The sequence below is a fragment of the Chiloscyllium punctatum genome, chromosome 11 (assembly GCF_047496795.1).
Source record: "Chiloscyllium punctatum isolate Juve2018m chromosome 11, sChiPun1.3, whole genome shotgun sequence".
Lineage (NCBI taxonomy): Eukaryota > Metazoa > Chordata > Chondrichthyes > Orectolobiformes > Hemiscylliidae > Chiloscyllium > Chiloscyllium punctatum.
Window position 1 is genome coordinate 42,119,137 of NC_092749.1, and position 20,492 is coordinate 42,139,628.

Genomic DNA, 20,492 nt, shown 5'->3' on the forward strand with positions numbered 1-20,492 from the left:
CAATGGGATTTTATGAAAGGGACACCTTGTTTGTCAAAATTGGAATAAGCAAGGGAAACTAATAGCTGAAGTCTCCCCAGATTTCTCAAATGGTACTCAAATAAGAGCATGGATAGAAGATTAGTTCATGGAAAAGATGCATAAAGTTGGAATACATTGAGTATTTTCACTGCTGAAATGTGATTAGTAGAGTAATGCAAGGGTCACTGCTGGGCCCTGAGCTATTTACAACCTATACTCATGACTTAGATGAGGATACATTATTCACTGTGTCTCAGTTTGATAACAACACAGTTTGGTGAAAATACAATTTGCAGCCTTTGTGTCTGCCTTACAAAGAAATAAAGTTAATTGAGTGGGTAATAAGGTGGCAGATTGAGTACAACGTGAAGGTTATTCACTTCAGGAAAGAAAAGCAGAACTCTTAAAAAAGGTGTGAGATTTGTAAATGTTAACATACAGAGACTCAAAATACAAGAAACCAAGTTGGCATGTGGTGATACCAAAAAATTAGGAAAGCGTAGAGTGTTTACTCCAAGGGGTTGGAGTACATGAATATACAGGCCTGAAGATTTGGACCGGTTTTGGAGAGACCACACCTGGATAACAGTGTGCAATTTTTAGGCACCATATTTAAAAGGAAGGATATACATGGTGTTGTCTTTCATGTAATTGAAGCTTCATTAGATTGGTTTTGGGAGGAAATGGCTATCTTATGATGAGGAGTTAAGTAAACTGAGTTTCTCTTCTGTGGTGTTTGGGAGGAGAGTTAAATTCATTGAAACATTCAAGATTAGGAAGTGCTTGATAGGATAGATATTAAGATTCTATTTCCAATGACTGAGAGATTTAGAATCATGGGGCTGATGATGTGGGGCAGAGATAAGAAATTTCTTTATTCAAAGAGTTGTGAATCTTTGGAATGCTGAACCACAGATGGTTGTGGATGTCTTATAAGATTGTTCTTTGAGAATAACATTTAAGGATGAGGCAAGATAGATTTTGGTGTCCCAAAGAATCAAGGGATAAGGGAGCAGGCAGGAAAGTAAAGTTGAAGCCCAAGCTCAAGAGCAGGCACACCTTTATGAATGCCTTTTGAGAAATTTGAGGAGTCCTCAACTCTTGGCTCCCTTTTATCTTGCCCTCAATCCTAATTTACTATTCAACTCCAAACTCATATGTTATGCTTAAAATTTATCTTTTACAAATTCATTCAGCATGCCCCTGATTAGCCCATACTTTGTAATTGTTGAACAATCTCCATTTTACAAACAACTTTTACCTACCAAATAGCAAAACATTTACTGGAAGCATTATGTTATAACTTGTATTTTGTGCTGGTTGATAAATTAAGTATCAAGTAAAATCTAAGCGTCAGAGGCCAAGGGGTGACCTTATAAAGGTCTATACAATCATGAGGGGCATGGATAAGCTAAATAAACAAGGTCTTTTCCCTAGGTGGGTGGGGGGAGTCCAGAGCTAGAAGACATAGATTTAGGGTGACGGAGTAAAAAGTTTAATAGGGATCGAAGGGGCAACTTTTTGACACAGATGGTGGGGTGTATATGGAAATGAACTGCCAGAGGTGGAGGCTGGTACAATTACATTTAAGAGGATTGGTATATGAATAGGGAAGGTTTAGAGGGATATGGGCCGGGCGCTTGCAAATGGGACTAGATTGGGTTGGGATGTCTGGTCAGCATGGATGAATTGGACCAAAGGGTCTGTTTCCATGCTGTACATCTCTATGATTTGATGAAATGCAAAACAAGGTAGCAGTACCATCAAGTCCCACAGAGATATATGAACATTTATTCCCACATCACTAAAAATTTGATATAACCTGTACTTACACAACATCTTTAACAGTGAAAAATGTCCTAAGTAAGCACATGGGAAAATGGAAAGAGGCAGAGAAGGTAATATTAGGAGGGGTGTGGGGGTGGCAAAAGATTTATTAAAGGAAGTAGTGTATAGAAACACTGTACTAAAGAAAAGGATATGAATTTAGGATAACTGTCCTAATCAGTTGCTTTGCGTGCAAACTAATTTTGTAATTCATGCACCAGTACCAACAAGTTCTGCAATCTCTCCACATTAAGTGCTATTTTTCTATTCCTCCTGCCAAGATGGACAAGTTCACCTTCCAACATTATACCCCACCTGTCAAACCTTTATCTCCTTGTTTCATGTGTCCCTTTGCAAACTTCTTATTCTCTCCTCACAATTTGCTTTCAGAACAATCTATGAATTATCAACAAATTTAGCATTCATATATATGGTCCCTTCATCTAGAGCATTGATGGCACTTACAAGCAGTGAGGGCCCAGCAAGCACTCCACTCATTACACCATGTCAAGCCAAAAATGACCCATTTATGCCCACTCTGTTTCTTGCTAGCTGACCAATGCCATTATGTTATCAATATACGATTTCTCATTTTGGGTAAAATGGAAATGTCTTCCAAGACAGGATAGTGTGTGACTCAAAGGGGAATTTGCAGAGGGTGATGTTTGAGGTTGCAGTCTTGTAAAAGTGCTATCAAATAAACCCTAAAACTGCTGCAATGTATTTTGTACATGGTACACACAATTGTCATTGTGCACTGATAAAGGGGAGTGAAGCTTTAAAGTAGCAGAACGGGTGCAAAATGGTAGCCCTAGATACTACGAAGCTCTGAGCATTATTTAAGCTGCACCCACCCATACAAGCAAGTTGCGTGCTGCAGACCGCATAGCCTCAGACCCACAGTTGATAAGTGTAATGATTTCAATAAGGTTAATGGTCAGCAGTAATCAACATTGACGGTGGGGAATATAATGATGGGAATTGCTGTTGGAAAACAAAGGAGATGACTAGATACACTTACTGAACAGGAATTCACAGGAAAGAAGGCTGGATTCAAAATCAAATAGTCTAACAAGATTGTAAGGAATCTGATTCAGGCCAGGACAGTAACAGGAGCCAGTGGTGAAGCTTTGGAGCTTGGGATGAAATCCTTGAGCAGTTAACTTTGGTATTTCTAATATCTATCAGGAGGAAAGGGAAGCTAATCCATAATTGGATGTTAGATAAGCAATCATGCAACAGATGCAACGTAGAATCAAAAATGTTGGTGAAGTGCCAGGATTAAGCACTATCATGTAAGAAACACAAACATTTATAGAACTGAAGTGATGTCATTTAGTCAATCACATTTGCGCTGGCTGAAAAATAACTTTCTGGTCTAACCAGATGCATATTGCAATGTTTCATAAGTGGGATGATGGTTTCTGCCTTTACCACCCTTTCAAGCAGTTGTTACCCTATGACTGAAAAGACTTCCACCTCAACTCTTCTTTAATCCTTTGACCCATTACTTTCAACTACCTGCTTCCTGGTTATTGACAGCTTGCTAAAGAAAACAAGTTTTTCCTCTCCATTATCCAGGTTCCTCACCATTTTGTACACGTCAATTAAATCCCTTCTTAGGCTCCTCTTCTCTTTCATGACACTTTCCTACAATAATGTGTTGTGGCTACAATCAGTAAGTTTGGATCAGTTAAGTGCAATGAGGCAAGTTTAATAAATTATCGCAAAGTTATCTGCTAGGGAACAGTGACCATAACCAGGTATAATTTTGCAATGACTTTGAGCATGAGAAATTTGGGTCAAAAACAACTGTCCTAAACTTAAAAGGCAATTATATTGGGGTGAGGGCCAATTTGGCTAGTTTGGGCTGGGAAAGGAGATTTACAGAAAAGATGGTTGCTAAACAACGACAAAGATTTTAAAATATCCATGACTCTCGGCAAAGTCATATCCCAGTGAGGAAGGAAAACTCTAGCAAAGGGATAAAACAACTATGGTTAACCAAGGAAGTTAAGGATAATAGCAAATTGAAAGAAAAAAAGGTTAAAAACATACAATATGGCAAATCTCTACCTGTGAATAGCGATGTTTGAAATAATTTTCACACAAGAATCCTCTAACAGAAATAGAAAGCAATTTATTTTTTTAAAAAAAGAAAAATCAACGAGAGAACTTCCCACCTTTTTATCAAACCTGAGAGAACAGACATTTGACATTTCACGGAAAAGATAGCATTCACTGCACTAGAAACCTCATTCTAGATTATGTGCCCATGTTTCTGAAATGGCGTCAGAAGTCATGACCTCCTGATTTAAAGGCAAGAGTGCTTCTACTAAGCCAAAACTGATAGATAGAAGTTTACCTATCTCACAAAACAAAAGAATGTTCTCATGCACACTGTGACTTCTGAAGTTATCAGAACAAGCAAAAACCTAATAACAGGACTCTCATCTTCTGTTACTACTATCCCATGCCCCACAAAATAAACAGGAATGAGAAAAATATGGAAGAGGGGAAAAATTAGTTTGAATTACCTTCAAAAAACTTACGCACACATTTAAAATACCTTATTGAGCTCTTCTATTCTTCTTATTAAGTAAGGATTACTGGAAGAATTTTCAAAGTAAACATAGTCTGAAACAAAAAAAGTGAAATATAATGAAGTTACATTTCCAAGAACAGTGTTGCCATGAATTTCCTCAAAAGTTCAAAAGGACCACTTACTGATATCAGCTCTGATAGTCAGAACCCATGCCACAAATAACCCCAGCTGTCCCAAGCCAAGAGTTAACATACCCATAGTTCCTCTTCCTGACCCAGTGACCTTAAGCAAGGATACACTTGAGGATCTACTTGATTCGACAGCATCCACAATAAATCAAACTCATCTCAGTCCTGAGCACATTTATAAAATCTGTCAACCGTGACATCTTAACTAAGCATAAGCCACAACTCATACAAGGAGCCACATTTTAAGTCTGTGCACCAGCAGGAATGATATTGGTGTTTTGAGTGTAAAACTGAGGACAAGTTGACCTGCATCCTCTCGGGTACCGAGCTGTAATTTGATCAAGATGTTCAAAATGTAAAAAGGAGAGAGAAAAACAGTTGACTCTGGTAGTGAAAATTGTTTTAAAGTATAAGGAGAGCTTGTTCAAAAAAAAACAGTAAAAATTTGAGATTCTGTAATCCAAAAGGCAACAGATAAATCTATCAAATGAAATTTTCAAGAATGAGTTCCTAGGAAAAGGCAGATTAATGGATTTGACTTAGGAAGCAATCACACTCTAATGGAACAAACATCAAACTTGAGGGGACAAATGGCCTACTGCTATCTTAATGATTATATCTAAACTCAGACACAAATAGCATTAAATAGGATAAGGTAAACAGCTCTAATGAGCAAGGAGACCTGGGTACAAATCCCATATGCTCCAGGAGTGTAATAACAACTCTGAACAGGTTGATTAAAAACATCTAAACTGCCCTGATGGTATTCCCAACATCAATGGCTTTATGAGAGATAAAAGTGGCAAAACATTTCCAAGCATTCTATTAGAAACTGAACACTACCTGGTAAATCCATTCACTATTAATGCAACAAAAGCATCGGAAGAACAAATATTTTCTACACCAGAAGTTGTTTTTAACTATCACCCCATGTACTCGGAACACCAGTAGTTTCTCTCCCAAGTTACATTACTCTTCACATCACAAGAGCTATTAATTAATGGTTGCCCCAAAGCCTCCACGTAGGAGGGAAGGAAGGCTGGCATCTTAAAGGTTAATAGAAACTGGTGCCAGCTAACACAGATTATCTGCCCGGTGATGCTGCAGCCATGCTATTTAGGCGAAAAGAACTGCACATCAAAAGATGACATTTTTCACCTTAAATGAAATGTGCATTCCGCTTTTGAGTTTATTAGTTGCATTGGTGGTAGTTCTGGGTTGATTATTTAGGGAGGAATGCCTGTTGTACTGCCAGTGAAGGGGGGGGGGGGGCGTGTGTGTGTGTGTGTGTGTGTGTGGAGGAGCGGTGTCAGTGCACCCCCGGGTTTCTAAGGTACAGGCCTAGCACTGAGGGTGAATGTCACTTCGCCATTTTCCTCTCTCTGATAAGAAATGTGTTTGATCAGAGTGACTGACTTCCTCCACCCACCGCCTTACACAAAGCTGATGCGAATAAAAAGTCACGCAACCCACTTCAAACAACTTTGAAAAATATTAAAGAGTAGTTTTTTTTAACGGTGGGGGGGAAAAGAGGAGGAAGAAACCTTCGACCAAGTGAGTCCTGAAGATGAACTTTCCCACTGATATTATTTCCGATGCAAAGGTATGATTATTTAAACCTATAGCTCACAGAGTAACTGGAAGTAATAAATAAAGCCGGCAATTCTTAAATTGATCATCTCCCCCCCCCATATCCCGGCCACCGAACTGAATCAATAAACAAACAGCCGCAGGCACCTACCTCCGACCCTGTACATATTTGCCGCCATTCCGCCCCCTTTTTGTAAATGTTGTGGGGGCTTTTTCTTCACCCCTCCCCCGGGTTGATGAGAAGCTGATGATGGAGCCGGGATATGGGGGGGGGGGGGGGGGGGGGTAGGAGGTGCTTCACTGCCTCCCGCCGCCTTTCGGGGGGGGGGGGGGGGGTATCAGGGAGTAGCTACCGCCGCCCGAGAGCTTCCGGCTCCATTCGCCGCCTCCTGCTGTTGTGGCAGCGCCGAGGCCAAAGCGGTCTCCCGACGCCCCACCCCCTACAGCCCCTCCCCCATGGCCTTCCCCTAAAGCCCCGCCCCCATACCACACCCCTTCACAGCCCCTCCCCCATGCCCTTCCCCTAAAGCCCCGCCCCCATACCACACCCCTTCACAGCCCCACCCCATACCCTGACCCAACAGCCCCTCCCCTAAAGCCCCGCCCCCATACCACACCCCTTCACAGCCCCACCCCATACCCTCCCACAACAGCCCCACCCCATGCCCTTCCCCTAAAGCCCCACCCCTATGCCACACCCCTTCACAGCCCCGCCCCAACAGCCCCACACCATGCCCTTCCCCTAAAGCCCCGCCCCTAGACCACACCCCTTCAGAGCCCTGCCCCAACAGCCCCTCCCAATGCCCCACCCCTTCACAGCCCCACCCCATGCTCCCTTACCCTAAAGCCCCCCATGCCCCACCCCTTCACGGTCCCACTCCTTCACAGCCCCACCCCATGCCCCACCTCCACAGCCCCTTCCTCATGCCCCTCCCCTACAGTTCCTCCCCATGGGCCTCTGCTACAGCCCTGCCCCATGCCCCACTCCTCCACAGACCCAACACCATGCCCCTCCCCTACAGCCCACCTGAATGCCCAACATGCATGCCTGTCCCCTACAGCCCCTCCCCATGCCCCACCCCATGCACCTCCCCTGCAGCCCCTTCCCCATGCCCCACACCAATGCCTCTTCCGTCTACAGCCCCTCACCAATGCCCCACCCCTCCACAGCCCCTCCCCATGCCTCTTCCCTCTACAACCCCTAACCAATGCCCCACTTCCATGTTCATCCCCTCCACAGTCCATCCCCAATGCTCCACCCGTCCACTGACCCTCCCCAATGCCCCACCCCACAGCCCCTCCCCAATGTCCCACCTGTCCACAGCCCCTCGCCCAATGCCTGCACTCCTCCATAGAACCTCACCTAATGTCCTACCTCACCACAGCCCCTAACCTTAATGTCCCACCCTCACCATGGCTCCACCTCTAATGCCCTATCCACTACCACTGCCCCCTCCCCAATGACCATCCTTCACTGACTCCCACCACTACACAGCCCCTTCCCTAAGGTCTCATCCCACCAATGCTGCCACTTCCCTACTGCCCCAACCAGAGTGCCCCACCCTCTCCTCAATGCCACACGCCTAATGCCCCATCTCCTCCTCAAGGACCATCCTCACTGCCCCACCCCATCCCTCCACAGCCCCTCCCCGATGCTCCTCCCCGAATGCCCACCCTGAATGGCCCTCCCCCCACTGACCCTGCTCCACTGCCATTCCCTTAGTGCCACCAATACTTCCCTCACTTAAAAGCAAGCCCCCTCCATCAATGACATCCCTTATGCCCCTCCCCTAATGCCCTTTCCCTGCATCACTACACTTGCTCCCCATCCCTGCACTTTTCCCCACCCTCTTGTCCAACTCTGCCACTGCCCCTTCTCTTAACCCTGCCCCGCCCCTTCTTCCCAACTGTGCCTCCTCCTCTACTCAGCCCCTCTCCCCAGCACCACCCCTCAGCCCCTCTTTTTTTGTCCATCCCTACCTCACTTACTTTGACCACACAGTTTCTCTCCTCTGCCCAGTCCCTCTCAAATTAGATTAGATTCCCTACAGTGTGGAAAGAAGCCCTTTGGCTCAACCAGTCCACACCGACCCTCCGAAGAGTAAGCCACCCAGACCCATTTCCCTCTGACCAATTCACCTAAAACAATGGGCAATTTAGCATCACCAATCCACCTGACCTGCACCTGTTTGGATTGTGGAAGGAATCTAGAGCACCTGGAAGAAACCCTTGCAGACATGGGGAGAGTGTGCAAACTCCAAACAGACAGTTGCCCAAGGCTGGAATCGAACCTGGGTGCCTGGTGCTATGAGCCCCTTCCTTGCCCAGCTGATCACATCACCTTCTCCACAGTTCCACCCTGATGACTCTCCCTCCTCCAACGTTCAGTCTGCCTTCACTCCAAGTCTGAAGTCTGCCCCATCCACAACTCCATTTCAATCCTTCCCACATAGATCCTCCCGAACTGCCCAACCCTGACCTCCCACTGCATCTCTCTCACTTCACCCTGCACTATTGATCCAATCTAATACCCCATCACTGCCCTGTTCCAAAACCCAAACCTCACCCCTCCCAACAAAACCCACTGACTCACACTCTTTCACCACTCAGCCTCTCTCCAAATCACCTGACTACCCCACCATACCTCACCCCTCCTCCAATGGCCCAGCCCCATCTTGACACCTCAGGCTTTTCTTTGCTGTCTCACCAGCTCTCACCATTGACTCCCAAATATTGTCCCAATCCCCCCCCCCCCCCACATGTCTCCACTGCCCTACACCCAGCCTGACTCCACACTATCCTCACAACACCATCCCTACCTCCCTATCCACCACTGCTCCCATCTCAACCTATCCCCATCACTTTCTGCACTGCGCTTTACCCCTCCCCCACCCATGCCTGCCCTGCTGACCTAACTGGACACTCCAATCCCATGTTGATTCTCCTCTATTACCTTATCCCCATTTCCCAATCTGACCTCACTCCAACCGCCCACATCACATACTTTTGACCCTCCATTGCCCCATTACAATCCTTTGTTCCTCCCTCACCCTGACTCACACCCCTCCCCAATGCCCGTCCCTCACCTTTCCATTCATCTGCCAATGTCCCATACCATCCTCCCTCTGGCATATCCCCACTTCATCCCTCCCCATTGATCCACTCCGAGTATACCCCATCCTGATTCACCCTGCATTGTCCCCAAACCCAAGTCATTGAACCAGAATACCCCATGTCATCCCCTCACACATTGTTCCTCCCTCACATCTTTTCCCTCACTTTTTCTCTGCAACTCCAATTCCAACCCAACTGCTGCCTTTTCCCCACCTGCCCCTTCCCTAAATACCACCTCCTGCAATCCACTGCCCCACCACTCTTACCCCATCTCAATCCCACTGTCCCACATCCCCTCCCTCATTCCTACCCCATTGCCACTCCCACCACCACCTCACTCTCTATTGCATCACCTCTGCCCCATCATAATTGCTCCACTCTAACCTCTTCCCACTCCACTGCACACTTCCCCATCACTTTTCTACCCCATTTCCTCCCAACCCTATTTGAACACCTATTTTCCATCCCACTTCCCCTTCCTCAACTTTCCATTAACATCTTCCACTCCCTTCCTTCAACATCTCCCTTCTCCTTCTTCTTTTTCTCCCTTCTCCCTCTACTCTCTATCTTGCTTCCACTCCCTTTCCCTCCACTCTTGCTCTTACTCCTCCAAGCACACCCTTCCTTCTTCGCTCTCAATTCTTTCCTTCCCCTCTAACTCACTATACCTTCTACAAATGTGTTCTCCTTATCCCCTCCCCTACTTCCCTCTTTCCCTCATTTAAAAAATAACTTGCCTACCCCTCCCCTTTTTCCCCTTCCCCCTATCCCTCCTCACCCTTGGCTTTCTGGTTTTCTTTTATCCCTCTGCCCCACCACCTTCTTCCTTCTCTCCTCAACCCCTTCCGCTACTCTCTACTCATCCTCTTCCCCCATCCTTATTCTTCCTCTTCTTGCCTAGCCTCCAGTTCACCCTTAATCCTCCTCCTCACCTTTCCACCTCTTGCACCATTGTCCTAAGCCCCTCATCCAATACCTCTCCCTATCCCCCTCGTCCCCATCATCTTTTAACCAACTCTTCCTCAGTGTCTTGTCACCTGTCCCTTTCCCACTTTTCATCTTTCAAATTCCTCTCCCTCTTCCCCTCCCTTTCTTACTCTACATTCCTCCCCTCATCCCTCATCTTCTCAGCTATTTCTGTCTCCCTCAACTACTCCCCTAACTCATCTGCCCTTTTCCCCCATCAATTTCTTACCACCTCCCATCCATCCATCCCTCTCTCCTCCTTTCCCCCTCCTCCTCTACCCTCTTCCCCTTCTTATTCCACCTTCCTCTAAGGTACTACAAATTGGATGACTTAGTAAGAACCCATCAGGTAATGAGGGATATGAGCAGAGCGAGAGGGTTAGCTAACTAATAGAAGACAGAGGTGGGCTAAGGGGGACATTTCCAGGATGGCAACCTGTAAGTTATGGAGTCACAAAGGGATCAGTGGTGAGGCCACAAATATTGACCGTATATTGACTTGAATGACAGGAGACAATGTACTATCTCAATGTGTATGTATGACCAAAATAAGCAGGAAGATAAATAGAGAGAATGACACAATGACAGTCCAGGGGAATATAGACAGATTAAAGGACTGGGCAAAAATTTGGCAGATGGAATATAATTTGGGAAATATGGGGTTATGCACTTTGAAAGAAAAAATAGAAGAAGTAAATATTATTTAAATCTAAAGTCGGAGCAGGAATAGGCTATTTGGACTTTTGAGTATGCTCTGCCATTCAATAAGGATATAGTTTAATTTCTATCCTGTTGCTATATTCCCACTTACTTCCCTTTAAAATAATATTAATATTTTAAAAAATCTTACTTTTCATTTAATGTAATTAGTTTCTTGTCTCTCACAGCCATTTGTGGTAGAGAATTCCATACATTCACAATTTGAGTTTAAAAAAATCCTCATCATGATCCGAAGAATGGAAAAGGCTGCAGAAAACTGCAGATCTGTGGGATTTTGCGGTGGGGGGGGGGGGGTGGTGCAGTCTTCTGTACATGAATCACAAAAGCCTAGCAACTAAGTCCTGCAGATAAGAAAGGCAAATACAAAGTTCAAATTTCAAAATTGGTGGACTATGAAAATTATTCAAGACACTAATCAGACTATAAAAAGATGAGAAACCTTACTGAAACATTTAAGATTATTAGGGAGGTTCACAGGGAGATGCTGATAAGTTGTTTCCACATGGTAGAGTTGAAGACCAGAGGGTATTATCTAAGAGCAAAAGGTCAGCCATTTAAAACAGAGATGAGGAGAAATTATTTCTCTCAAAGATCATGAACCTGTGGAATTCTATACAAGAGAGTGTTTTAATTGCTGGTTTGTTAAGCATATTCAAGCTTGTGAGAGAGATATTTCTAATTACTAAGAGAATCAAGGGTTATGAGCATAAGATAGGAACACTGGAATTGAGGATGATCAGATCAAGCATTACCTCATTGAATGGCAGACTCCATGAGCCCAATGACCTTATTATATTCCCACATCTTATGGTATCATTTCCTCCTCCTCTTCTCTTCTTCCTCCCCATCACCTGCTTCTTCCCTCCATTGATGTCCACTCTCCTCCCCTCCCCACCCTCCTGTTGGACCAGGTCTGATATCCTCAGGTTAGAAATCACAGGATGCTTTGGCAATTCTGAGAAATCCAAGTGACTGAATGAAAGGTGCAGTGTGGCCCAATGTGGGAATTTTAGAGACAGATGGATGCACGTTGCCACTTGACATGCTTACTGCAGCATAGTTTATTGAAAGAACTAACATAGTCAATGACAGCATTGAGAGTCTAGAACATAGAACAGTATAGCATAGTACAAGCCCTTCAGTTCCTGATGTTATGCCAACTTTTTACCCTACTTTAAGATCAAACTAATGTACCTACCCTCCATTTTACTGGGTTAAAAATCACACAACACCTGGTTATAGTCTAATAGGTTTAATTAGAAGCACTAGCTATCGGAGCACTGCTGCTTCATCAGGTGGCTGTGTTCGGAGCAGTGCTCCGAAAGCTAGTGCTTCTAATTAAACCTGTTGGACTATAACCTGGTGTTGTGTGATTTTTAACTTTGTACACCCCAGTCCAGCACCGGCATCTCCAAGTCATGACGACCTTAATTTTACTATAATCCATGTGCCTATGCAAGAATTGCTTAAATGTCCCCTAATGTCCCTATCTGACTCTACTGCCACTGTTGGCAGTGCATTCCACGTACCTACCACTCTCCGAATGAAAAAACAACCTATGACATCTCCCTTAAACTTCCTCTAATCACCTTAAAATTATGCCCCCTCATGATAGCCATTTCTGCCCTGGGAAAACGTCTCTGACTATTCACTCTATTTATGCCTCTCATCATCTTGTACACTTCTATCAAGTCGCCTCTTACCATTCTTCGCTCCAATGAGAAGAGCCTTAGCTCTCTCAACATTTCTTCTTAAGACATGCCCCCCAGTCCAGGCAGCATGCTTGTAAATTTTCTCTGCACCCTAAAGTTTCCACATCCTTCCTATAATGAGGGGACCAGAACTGAATACAATATTACATGTGTGATCGAACCAGGGATCTATAGGGCTGCAGCATAATCTTGCATCTCTGAAACCCAATCTTCCTGCTAATGAAACCAAACACACCATACGCCTTCATAACAACCATATCAAAGTGGGTGACAACTTTGAGGGATCTATGGACATGGACCCCAAATCTCTGTTCCTCCAAACTGCCAAGAATCCTGCTTTTAACCCTGTATTCTGCATTCAAATTCGACCTTCCAAAATCACTTCACATTTTTCCAGGTTGAACTCCATCTGCCACTCATCAGTCCAGTTTTGCATCCTGTCAATGTCCCATTGCAACCTACAACAGCCCTCCACACTGTCCAGCACTCCACCAACCTTTGTGTCATCTGCAAACTTACTATTCCATCATTCCACTTCCTCATCCAAGTCATTTATAAAAATTACAAAGAGCAGAGGTCGCATAACAGATCCGTGTGGAACATCACTGTTCACCAAGCTCCAGGCTGAATACTTTCCATTTCTACCACCTTCTATCTTCTATGGGTCAGCCAATTCCATGTCCAGACAGCCACATTTCCCTGTATCCCATGCCTCCTTACTTTCTGAATGAGTCTACCATGGGGAACCTTATCAAACGCTTTACTGCAATCCATGTACACCACATCCACTGCTTCACCTTTATCAATGTGTTTTGTCACATGGTCATACAGTCATAGAGATGTAAGACCACAAGACCATAAGAAATAGGAGTGGAAGTAAGGCCATTTGGCCCACTGAGTCCACTCTGTCATTCAGTCATGGCTGATGGCAATTTCAACACCATTTATCCGCACTCTCCCTGTATCCCTTAATTCCTTACGAGATTAAGAATTTATCAATCTCTACTCTGAAGACATTTAACATCCTGGCCTCCACAGCGCTCCATGGTAATGAATTCCACAGGCCCACCACTCTCTGCCTGAAGAAATGTCTCCTCATTTCCATTTTAAATTGACCCCCTCTAATTCTGAGGCTGTGCCCACAGGTCTTAGTAAACACGCCTGTTGGAAACAAATTCCCAGGGTCCATCCTTTCTAAGCCATACATTACCTTATAAGTTTCTATTAGATCTGCCCTCAACCTTCCAAAATTCCAATGAATACAATCCCAGGATCCTCTGCCGTTCATCATATGTTAAGCCTACTATTCCATGGATCACCCATGTGAATCTCCGCTGGACACACTCCAGTGCTAATATGTCCTTCCTAAGGTGTGGCACCCAAAACTGGACACAGTATTCCAAATGGGGTCTAACCACAAAGTCTCAGTAGCACATCACTGCTTTTACATCCAACCCTCTTGAGATAAATGACAACATTACATTTGCTTCCTTAACCATGGGCTCAACCTGCAAGTCAACATTTAGAGAATCCTAGACTAGCACCCCCAGATCCCTTTGTACTTTGGCTGTATGAATTTTCTCACTATTTAGAAAACAGTCTGTCCCTGTACTCTTTTTTCCGAAGTGCAAGATCTTGTATTTGCTCATATTGAATTTCATCAGTCATTTCTTGGACCACTCTCCCAAACTGTCTAATACTTTCTGCCGCCTCCCCATCTCCTCAGAACTACCTGCCTGTCCACCTAACTTTGTATCATCGGCGAACTTCACCAGAATGCCCCCAGTCCCTTCATCCAGATCATCAATATATAAAATGAACAGCTGCAGCCCCAACACTGAACCCTGTGGGACACCACTTGTCACTAGCTACCATTCCGAAAAAGAAACCTTTTATCCTAACTCTCTGCCTTCTGTCAGACAGCCAATTCTCAATCCATTCCAGTAGCTCACCTCAACCACCATGGGCCCTCATCTTATTCAGCAGCCTCCTATGAGGCACCTTATCAAAGGCCTTTTGGAAGCATAGGTAAATAACATCTACTGGGTTTCCTACTTGTTACCACTTCAAAGAATTCTTACAGGTTTGTCAGGCATGATCTCCCCTTACTAAATCCATGCTGACTTGTTCTAATCCGACCCTGCATTTCCAAGAATTTAAATATCTCATCCTTAACAATGGATTCTAGAATTTTACCCACAACTGAGGTTAGGGTAATTGACTGATAATTTTCCATCTTTTGTCTTGATCCTTTCTTGAACAAGGGGGTTACTACAGTGATTTTCCAATCATCTGGGACTTTCCCTGACTCCAGTAATTTTTGAAAGATTACAACCAATGCCTCCGCTATTTCTTCAGCCACCTCCCTCAGAACTCTAGGATGTAGCCCATCAGAGTCAGGAGAGTTTTCAATTTTTAGACCTTTTAGCATTTCTGGAACTTTCCCCTTTGTAATGGCTACCGTACTCAATTCTGCCCCTTGACTCTCCTTAATTGTTGGGATATTGCTCATGTCTTCCACTGTGAAGACTGACACAAAGTATTTATTAAGTTCTTCAGCTATTTCCTTATTTTCCATCACTAGCCTTCCTGCATCAATTTCTAATTTTGCCTCTCGTTTGTTTCTTATGTATTGAAAGAAACTTTTACTGTCATTTCTAATATTACTGGCTAGCTTAGCTTCATATTTGATCCTCTCCTTCCTTATTTTTCTCTTTATTATCCTCTTTTTGTTTTTGTAGTCTTCCCAACTTTCTGATTTCCCAGTGCTCTTGGCCACTTTATAGGCTCTCTCTCTTTTTCTATGATACATTTCCTGACTTCCTTTGTCAGCCATGGCTGTCTAATCCTGCTACCCCCTCCCCCTGACAATCTTTCTTTTCTTTGGGGTGAATCTCTGTACTGTGTCCTCAATTACACCCAGAAACTCCTGCCATTGTTCCTCTACTGTTTTCCCCACTAGGCTCTGCTTTCAGTCAATTTTCATCAGTTCCTCTCTCATGCCCTCATAATTACCTTTATTTAACTGTAACACCATTACATCCAATTTTGCCTTCTCTCTTTCAAACTGCAGACTGAACTCTACCATATTATGATCGCTGCCTCCTAAGTGTTCCCTTACTTTAAGATCTTTTATAAAGTCTGGCTCATTACATATCATAAAGTCCAAAATGGCTTGCTCCCTTGTGGGCTCCATCACAAGCTGTTCCAAAAAGTCATCCTGTAAGCATTCCAAGAATTCCATTATTTTTGGATCCACTGGTAACATTATTCACCCAGTCTATTTGCATATTGAAGTCCCCCATGATCACCATGACCTTGCCTTTCTGACATGCCCTATCTATTTCCTGGTACATCTTGCGCCCCTGGTCCTGGCTACTGTTGGGAGGTCTGTACATAACTCCCATTATGGTTTTTTTGCCTTTGTAGTTCCTCACCTCCACCCGCACAGAATCCACATCATCTGAACCTATGTCATTCAGTTCCATAGATTTAATTTCATTCTTAACTAACAAGGCAACCCCACCCTCTGCCCCCCTCCCTGTCTTTTTGATAAATTATAAATTCTTGGATGTTTAACTGCCAGTCCTGAACCCCCTGCAACCACGTCTCTGTGAAGCCTACCACATCAGAATTATTCACGATTTCTGTGTACAGCATGGAAACAGACCCTTTGGTCCAACCCGTCCATGCCGATCAGATATCTCAAACCAATCTAGTCCCACCTGCCAGCACCTGGCCCATATCCCTCCAAACCCTTCATATTCATATACCCATCCAGATGCCTTTTAAATGTTGCAATTGTACTAGCCTCCACAACTACCTCTGGCAGCTCATTCCACACATGCAGCACCCTCTACGTGAAAACGTTGCCCCTTAGATCTCTTTTATATCTTTCCCCTCTCACCTTAAACCTATGCCCACGAGTTCTGGACACTCCCACCCCAGGGAAAAGACCTTGTCTATTTACCCTATCCATGTCCGTCATAACATTGTGAACATCTCAGGCTCAAACGCTCCAGGGAAAACTGCACTTGCCTATTCAACATCTCCCTATAGCTCAAATCCTCCAACCCTGGTAACATCCTTGTAAATCTTTTCTGAACTCTTTCAAGTTTCACAACATCCTTCCAATAGCCGCAACATGACCTCCCAACTCCTGTACTCAATACTCTGATCAATAAAGGAAAGCATACCAAGTGCCTCTTCACTATCCTATCTAGCTGCAACTCTACTTTCAAGGAGCTATGAACTTGCACTCCAAGGTCTCTTTGTTCAGCAACACTCCCTTGGACTTTACCATTAAGTGTTTAAGTCCTGCCAAGATTTGCTTTGCCAAAATGAAGCACCTCCCATTTATCTAAATTAAACTCCAACTGCCTCTCCAAAACCCATTTGTCCATCTGATCAAGATCTCATTGTAATCTGAGGTAACCTTCTTCTCTGTCCATGATGCCTTCAATTTTGGTGTCATCTTCAAACTTACTAACTACTCCTCTTATGCTCACATCCAAATCATTTATATAAATGATGAAAAGTCATGGACCCAACATCGATCCTTGTGGCACTCCACTGGTCATATGCCTCCAGTCTGAAAAACAACCCTCCACCACCACACTCTGTCTTGTACCTTTCAGCCAGTTCTGTATCCAAATGGCTAGTTCTCCCTGTATTCCATGAAATCTAATCTTACTAACCAGTCTCCCATGGGGAACCTTGTTGAACACGTTAGTGAAGTCCATATAGATCATATCTACCTCTCTGCAGTCATCAATCCTGTTTGTTACTTCTCCAAAATACTCAAACCTCAAAGAATTCAATAAGGCTTGTGAGGCATGATCTGCCCCTCACAAAGCCATGCTGACTATCAAACTATGGTTTTCCAAATAATCATAAATCCTGTATCTCAGAATCCTCTCCAATAATTTTCCCACCACCGACGTAAAACTGACTGGTCTATATTTACCAGGATTATTCATATTCCCCTTCTTGAACAAGGAAATAATGTTTGCCACCCTCTAATCCTCAGGCACTACTCCAGTGACAGGGGGGACACAAAGATCATCACCAGAGGCACAGCAATCTCTTCTCTCTCTTCCTGTAGTAACTTGGGTATATCCTGTCTGGCCCAGGAGACTTTATACCCTTATGATTTTCAAAATTTTCAGCACATCCTCCTTTTTAACATCAACCTGTTCAAGCAAATCAGCCTGTTTCACTTTGTCTTCACAAACATCAATGTGTCTCTCAGTAGTGAATACTTAAGCAATGTATTCATTAAGGACCTCTCTATCTCCTCCAACTCCAGGCACAAGTTTCCTCTACTGTACCTGATTGGCCCTACCCTCACTCTGGCCATCTTCTTGTTCCTCACATTGGTGTAGAATGCCTTAGGGTTTACTTAATCCTATCCACTAAAGCTTTTTCATGACCCCTTCTAGCTCTCCTCAGTCCATTCTTTAGTTCCTTCCTGGCTACCTTCTAACCCTGTCTAATCCTTACCTCCTCAACCTTAAGTAAGCTTCATTCTTCCTCTTGAGTAGATAGTCCACATCCCTTGTCACCCAAGGTTCCTTCACCCTACCATCCCTTCCTTGCCTCAGTGGGACAAGCCTATCCAACACCATCAGCAAGTGCTCCCTAAACACCCTCCACATTTCTGTTGTGCATTTCCCTGAGAGCATCTGTTCCCAATTTAGGTCCCACAATTCTTACCTAATAGCATTGGTATTCCACCTCCCCTAACTAAATACTTTCTCATACCATTTGCTCCTATCCCTCTCCATGACTATAGTAAAGATCAGGGAGCTGCGATCACTATCACTGAGATGCTCTCCCACCGAGAGATCTGACACTTGGTTTGTTTTGTTGCCAAGCACCAATTCCTTACAGGACACGCCTCACAGAAACTGCTCTATCCAAAGTATTTGAACTAAGGAGTTTCCAATCAATATGAGGGAAGTTAGTCTCCCATGACAACAACCCTGTTACTTCTGCACCTTTCCAAAACTTGCCTCCCAATCTGCTCCTCTGTGTCTCTGTTGCCACTGGGGGCCCTGGAGAAAATTCCCAATAAAGTGACTGCTCCTTTCCTGTTTCTGACTTCCACCCATACTGACTCTATAGATGAACCCTCTTCAATGAACTCCCTTTCTGCATCTGTAATACTACCCCTGATTAGCAATGCCACTTTTTTACCTCCCCCCACCCCCACTCCTTTGAAACATCTGAACCCTGGAACATCCAACAACCATTTCCGTCCATGATATTCAAGTATCTGTAATGGCCACAACATCACAATTCCAAGTAGTGATCCATGCTCAAAGTTCATCACCCTTATTCCTGATACTTTTGTGTTAAAATAGACATACTTCAACCCATCACACTAACTGCAACTTTGTATTATCAACTGTATATCCCTCCTCACAGACTCTCTGCAAGCTGTATCTGGCTGTTCATTACCTACTCCATCCTCAGATCCGTAGCTCCAGTTCCCAAACACAGCACCAACATAAAAGCTACATATTTAGGTAACTATATATAGTTAAGTTTTGCATATCCTTCTTTCATTTTTGATTTAAGATGAGGTGAATTCAAACCCTCTGAATGACAAGAACTACAAGGAGCTGAAAATGACACTCATTGCCACCTTCAAAAATATTATTCTAAAGTTTTCAAAGTCAGAATTTACAAAGCATAGAGTTTAAATATATATGTAAAATAATGTATAATGTTCATCACACATTATTAGAATGTTCACAATCTGTCACAATAGAATGGAGAAATGTAGCAACCGGGAGTTTGAAGGATCAAACAAAATCATTATTGTGTTGTGGGACTGTGCCTAAATGCAAGTTTAACTAAATGTAAACTGGTTGGTATCTTCTAGAAAGTGTGTTCATCTTACAGCAATAGTGGACCTGATATAATCACATTCAATTATCTGTGATGGTTATTGATCTGCTCAAGGACAAAATATGATGGATACATAGTTAATAGACATTTTGGTTTATAGTGCAGATTTGGCCTTGAACTAAACAAGATAGAGGCCAATGTTTAATTCTGTCTAGAAGAATAAGTTGTAAGACCTTTAAACAGTGAGAAGAGTTATCAACATTGATTATATTGTATATTGGCAATAATAGCTGTTTTGTGTTAATGAAATTTGGCTTTGTTCTGAGTGCAACATTCTATGCTATGTTCTGATCCTAGTATTTATGAAAACAGTAGACAGAATGGTGCTCCCTTTGAATTAACAGAAGGTTGATTGAACAGCAAGCATACCAACATATGAATTAAGTGCTGGAATAGGCCATTCAGCTCTTCCAGGCTGCTCCACCATTCAAAAAGATCATGCATTCTGCAGCACCAAGTCAGTTTGCCTTAAAAGTAGAGCAATCTTTTGGCGTTTCAAAGTCATTTACTATTTTGTAGTGTACACCCAGTTTTAGATTTGGATTACATGTCATGAGATTAAATTTATCCTGGAAAGTGCGGTGTTGGGTTCACATTTTCCGGCACAGGGACTGAAGGAAGTCTGAAACTTAGCAATGACTTAGTGTCTCATTAGTTCAGTAGTTTGTGGGAATATCTGTCAGTTGTAAATGAAAACCAGATATTTTACAACTTAAATATCAAATATTCTGAACAATTATAATCCCATAGAAAGCAGTTTCTTTGTTTCCCAATTGATGTCCGTGTTGGTACAAAATGATTATACATAGAACCTGATAATACATAAAACTATAAGAAATAGGAACAGAAGAAGGCTGTTCAGCCCCTCCAGCCTGCTCCATCATTCAATTGGAT

The 20,492-nt window shown here is 43.6% G+C and overlaps 1 protein-coding gene across 9 annotated transcripts in view; it reads right to left on the bottom strand.

The window, feature by feature from the left end:
* The window catches only part of mta3 (metastasis associated 1 family, member 3), a 242,560-nt gene extending 236,096 nt beyond the window's left edge, over positions 1 to 6,464 (bottom strand). For 2 of the 9 annotated variants that reach the window (XM_072580676.1, XM_072580677.1), the window contains exons 1-2: positions 6,323 to 6,463; positions 4,418 to 4,485 (exon numbers count right to left, since the gene is read on the bottom strand). In XM_072580676.1, the coding sequence (XP_072436777.1) occupies positions 4,418 to 4,485; positions 6,323 to 6,350 (96 nt within the window). In that variant the 5' untranslated portion in view covers positions 6,351 to 6,463. Of the gene's footprint in view, positions 1 to 4,385; positions 4,486 to 6,322 lie in introns of those variants that run through there. The other 7 variants (XM_072580674.1, XM_072580675.1, XM_072580678.1 and 4 more) reach the window with 5 other exon arrangements.
* Positions 6,465 to 20,492: the final 14,028 nt, after the last annotated feature.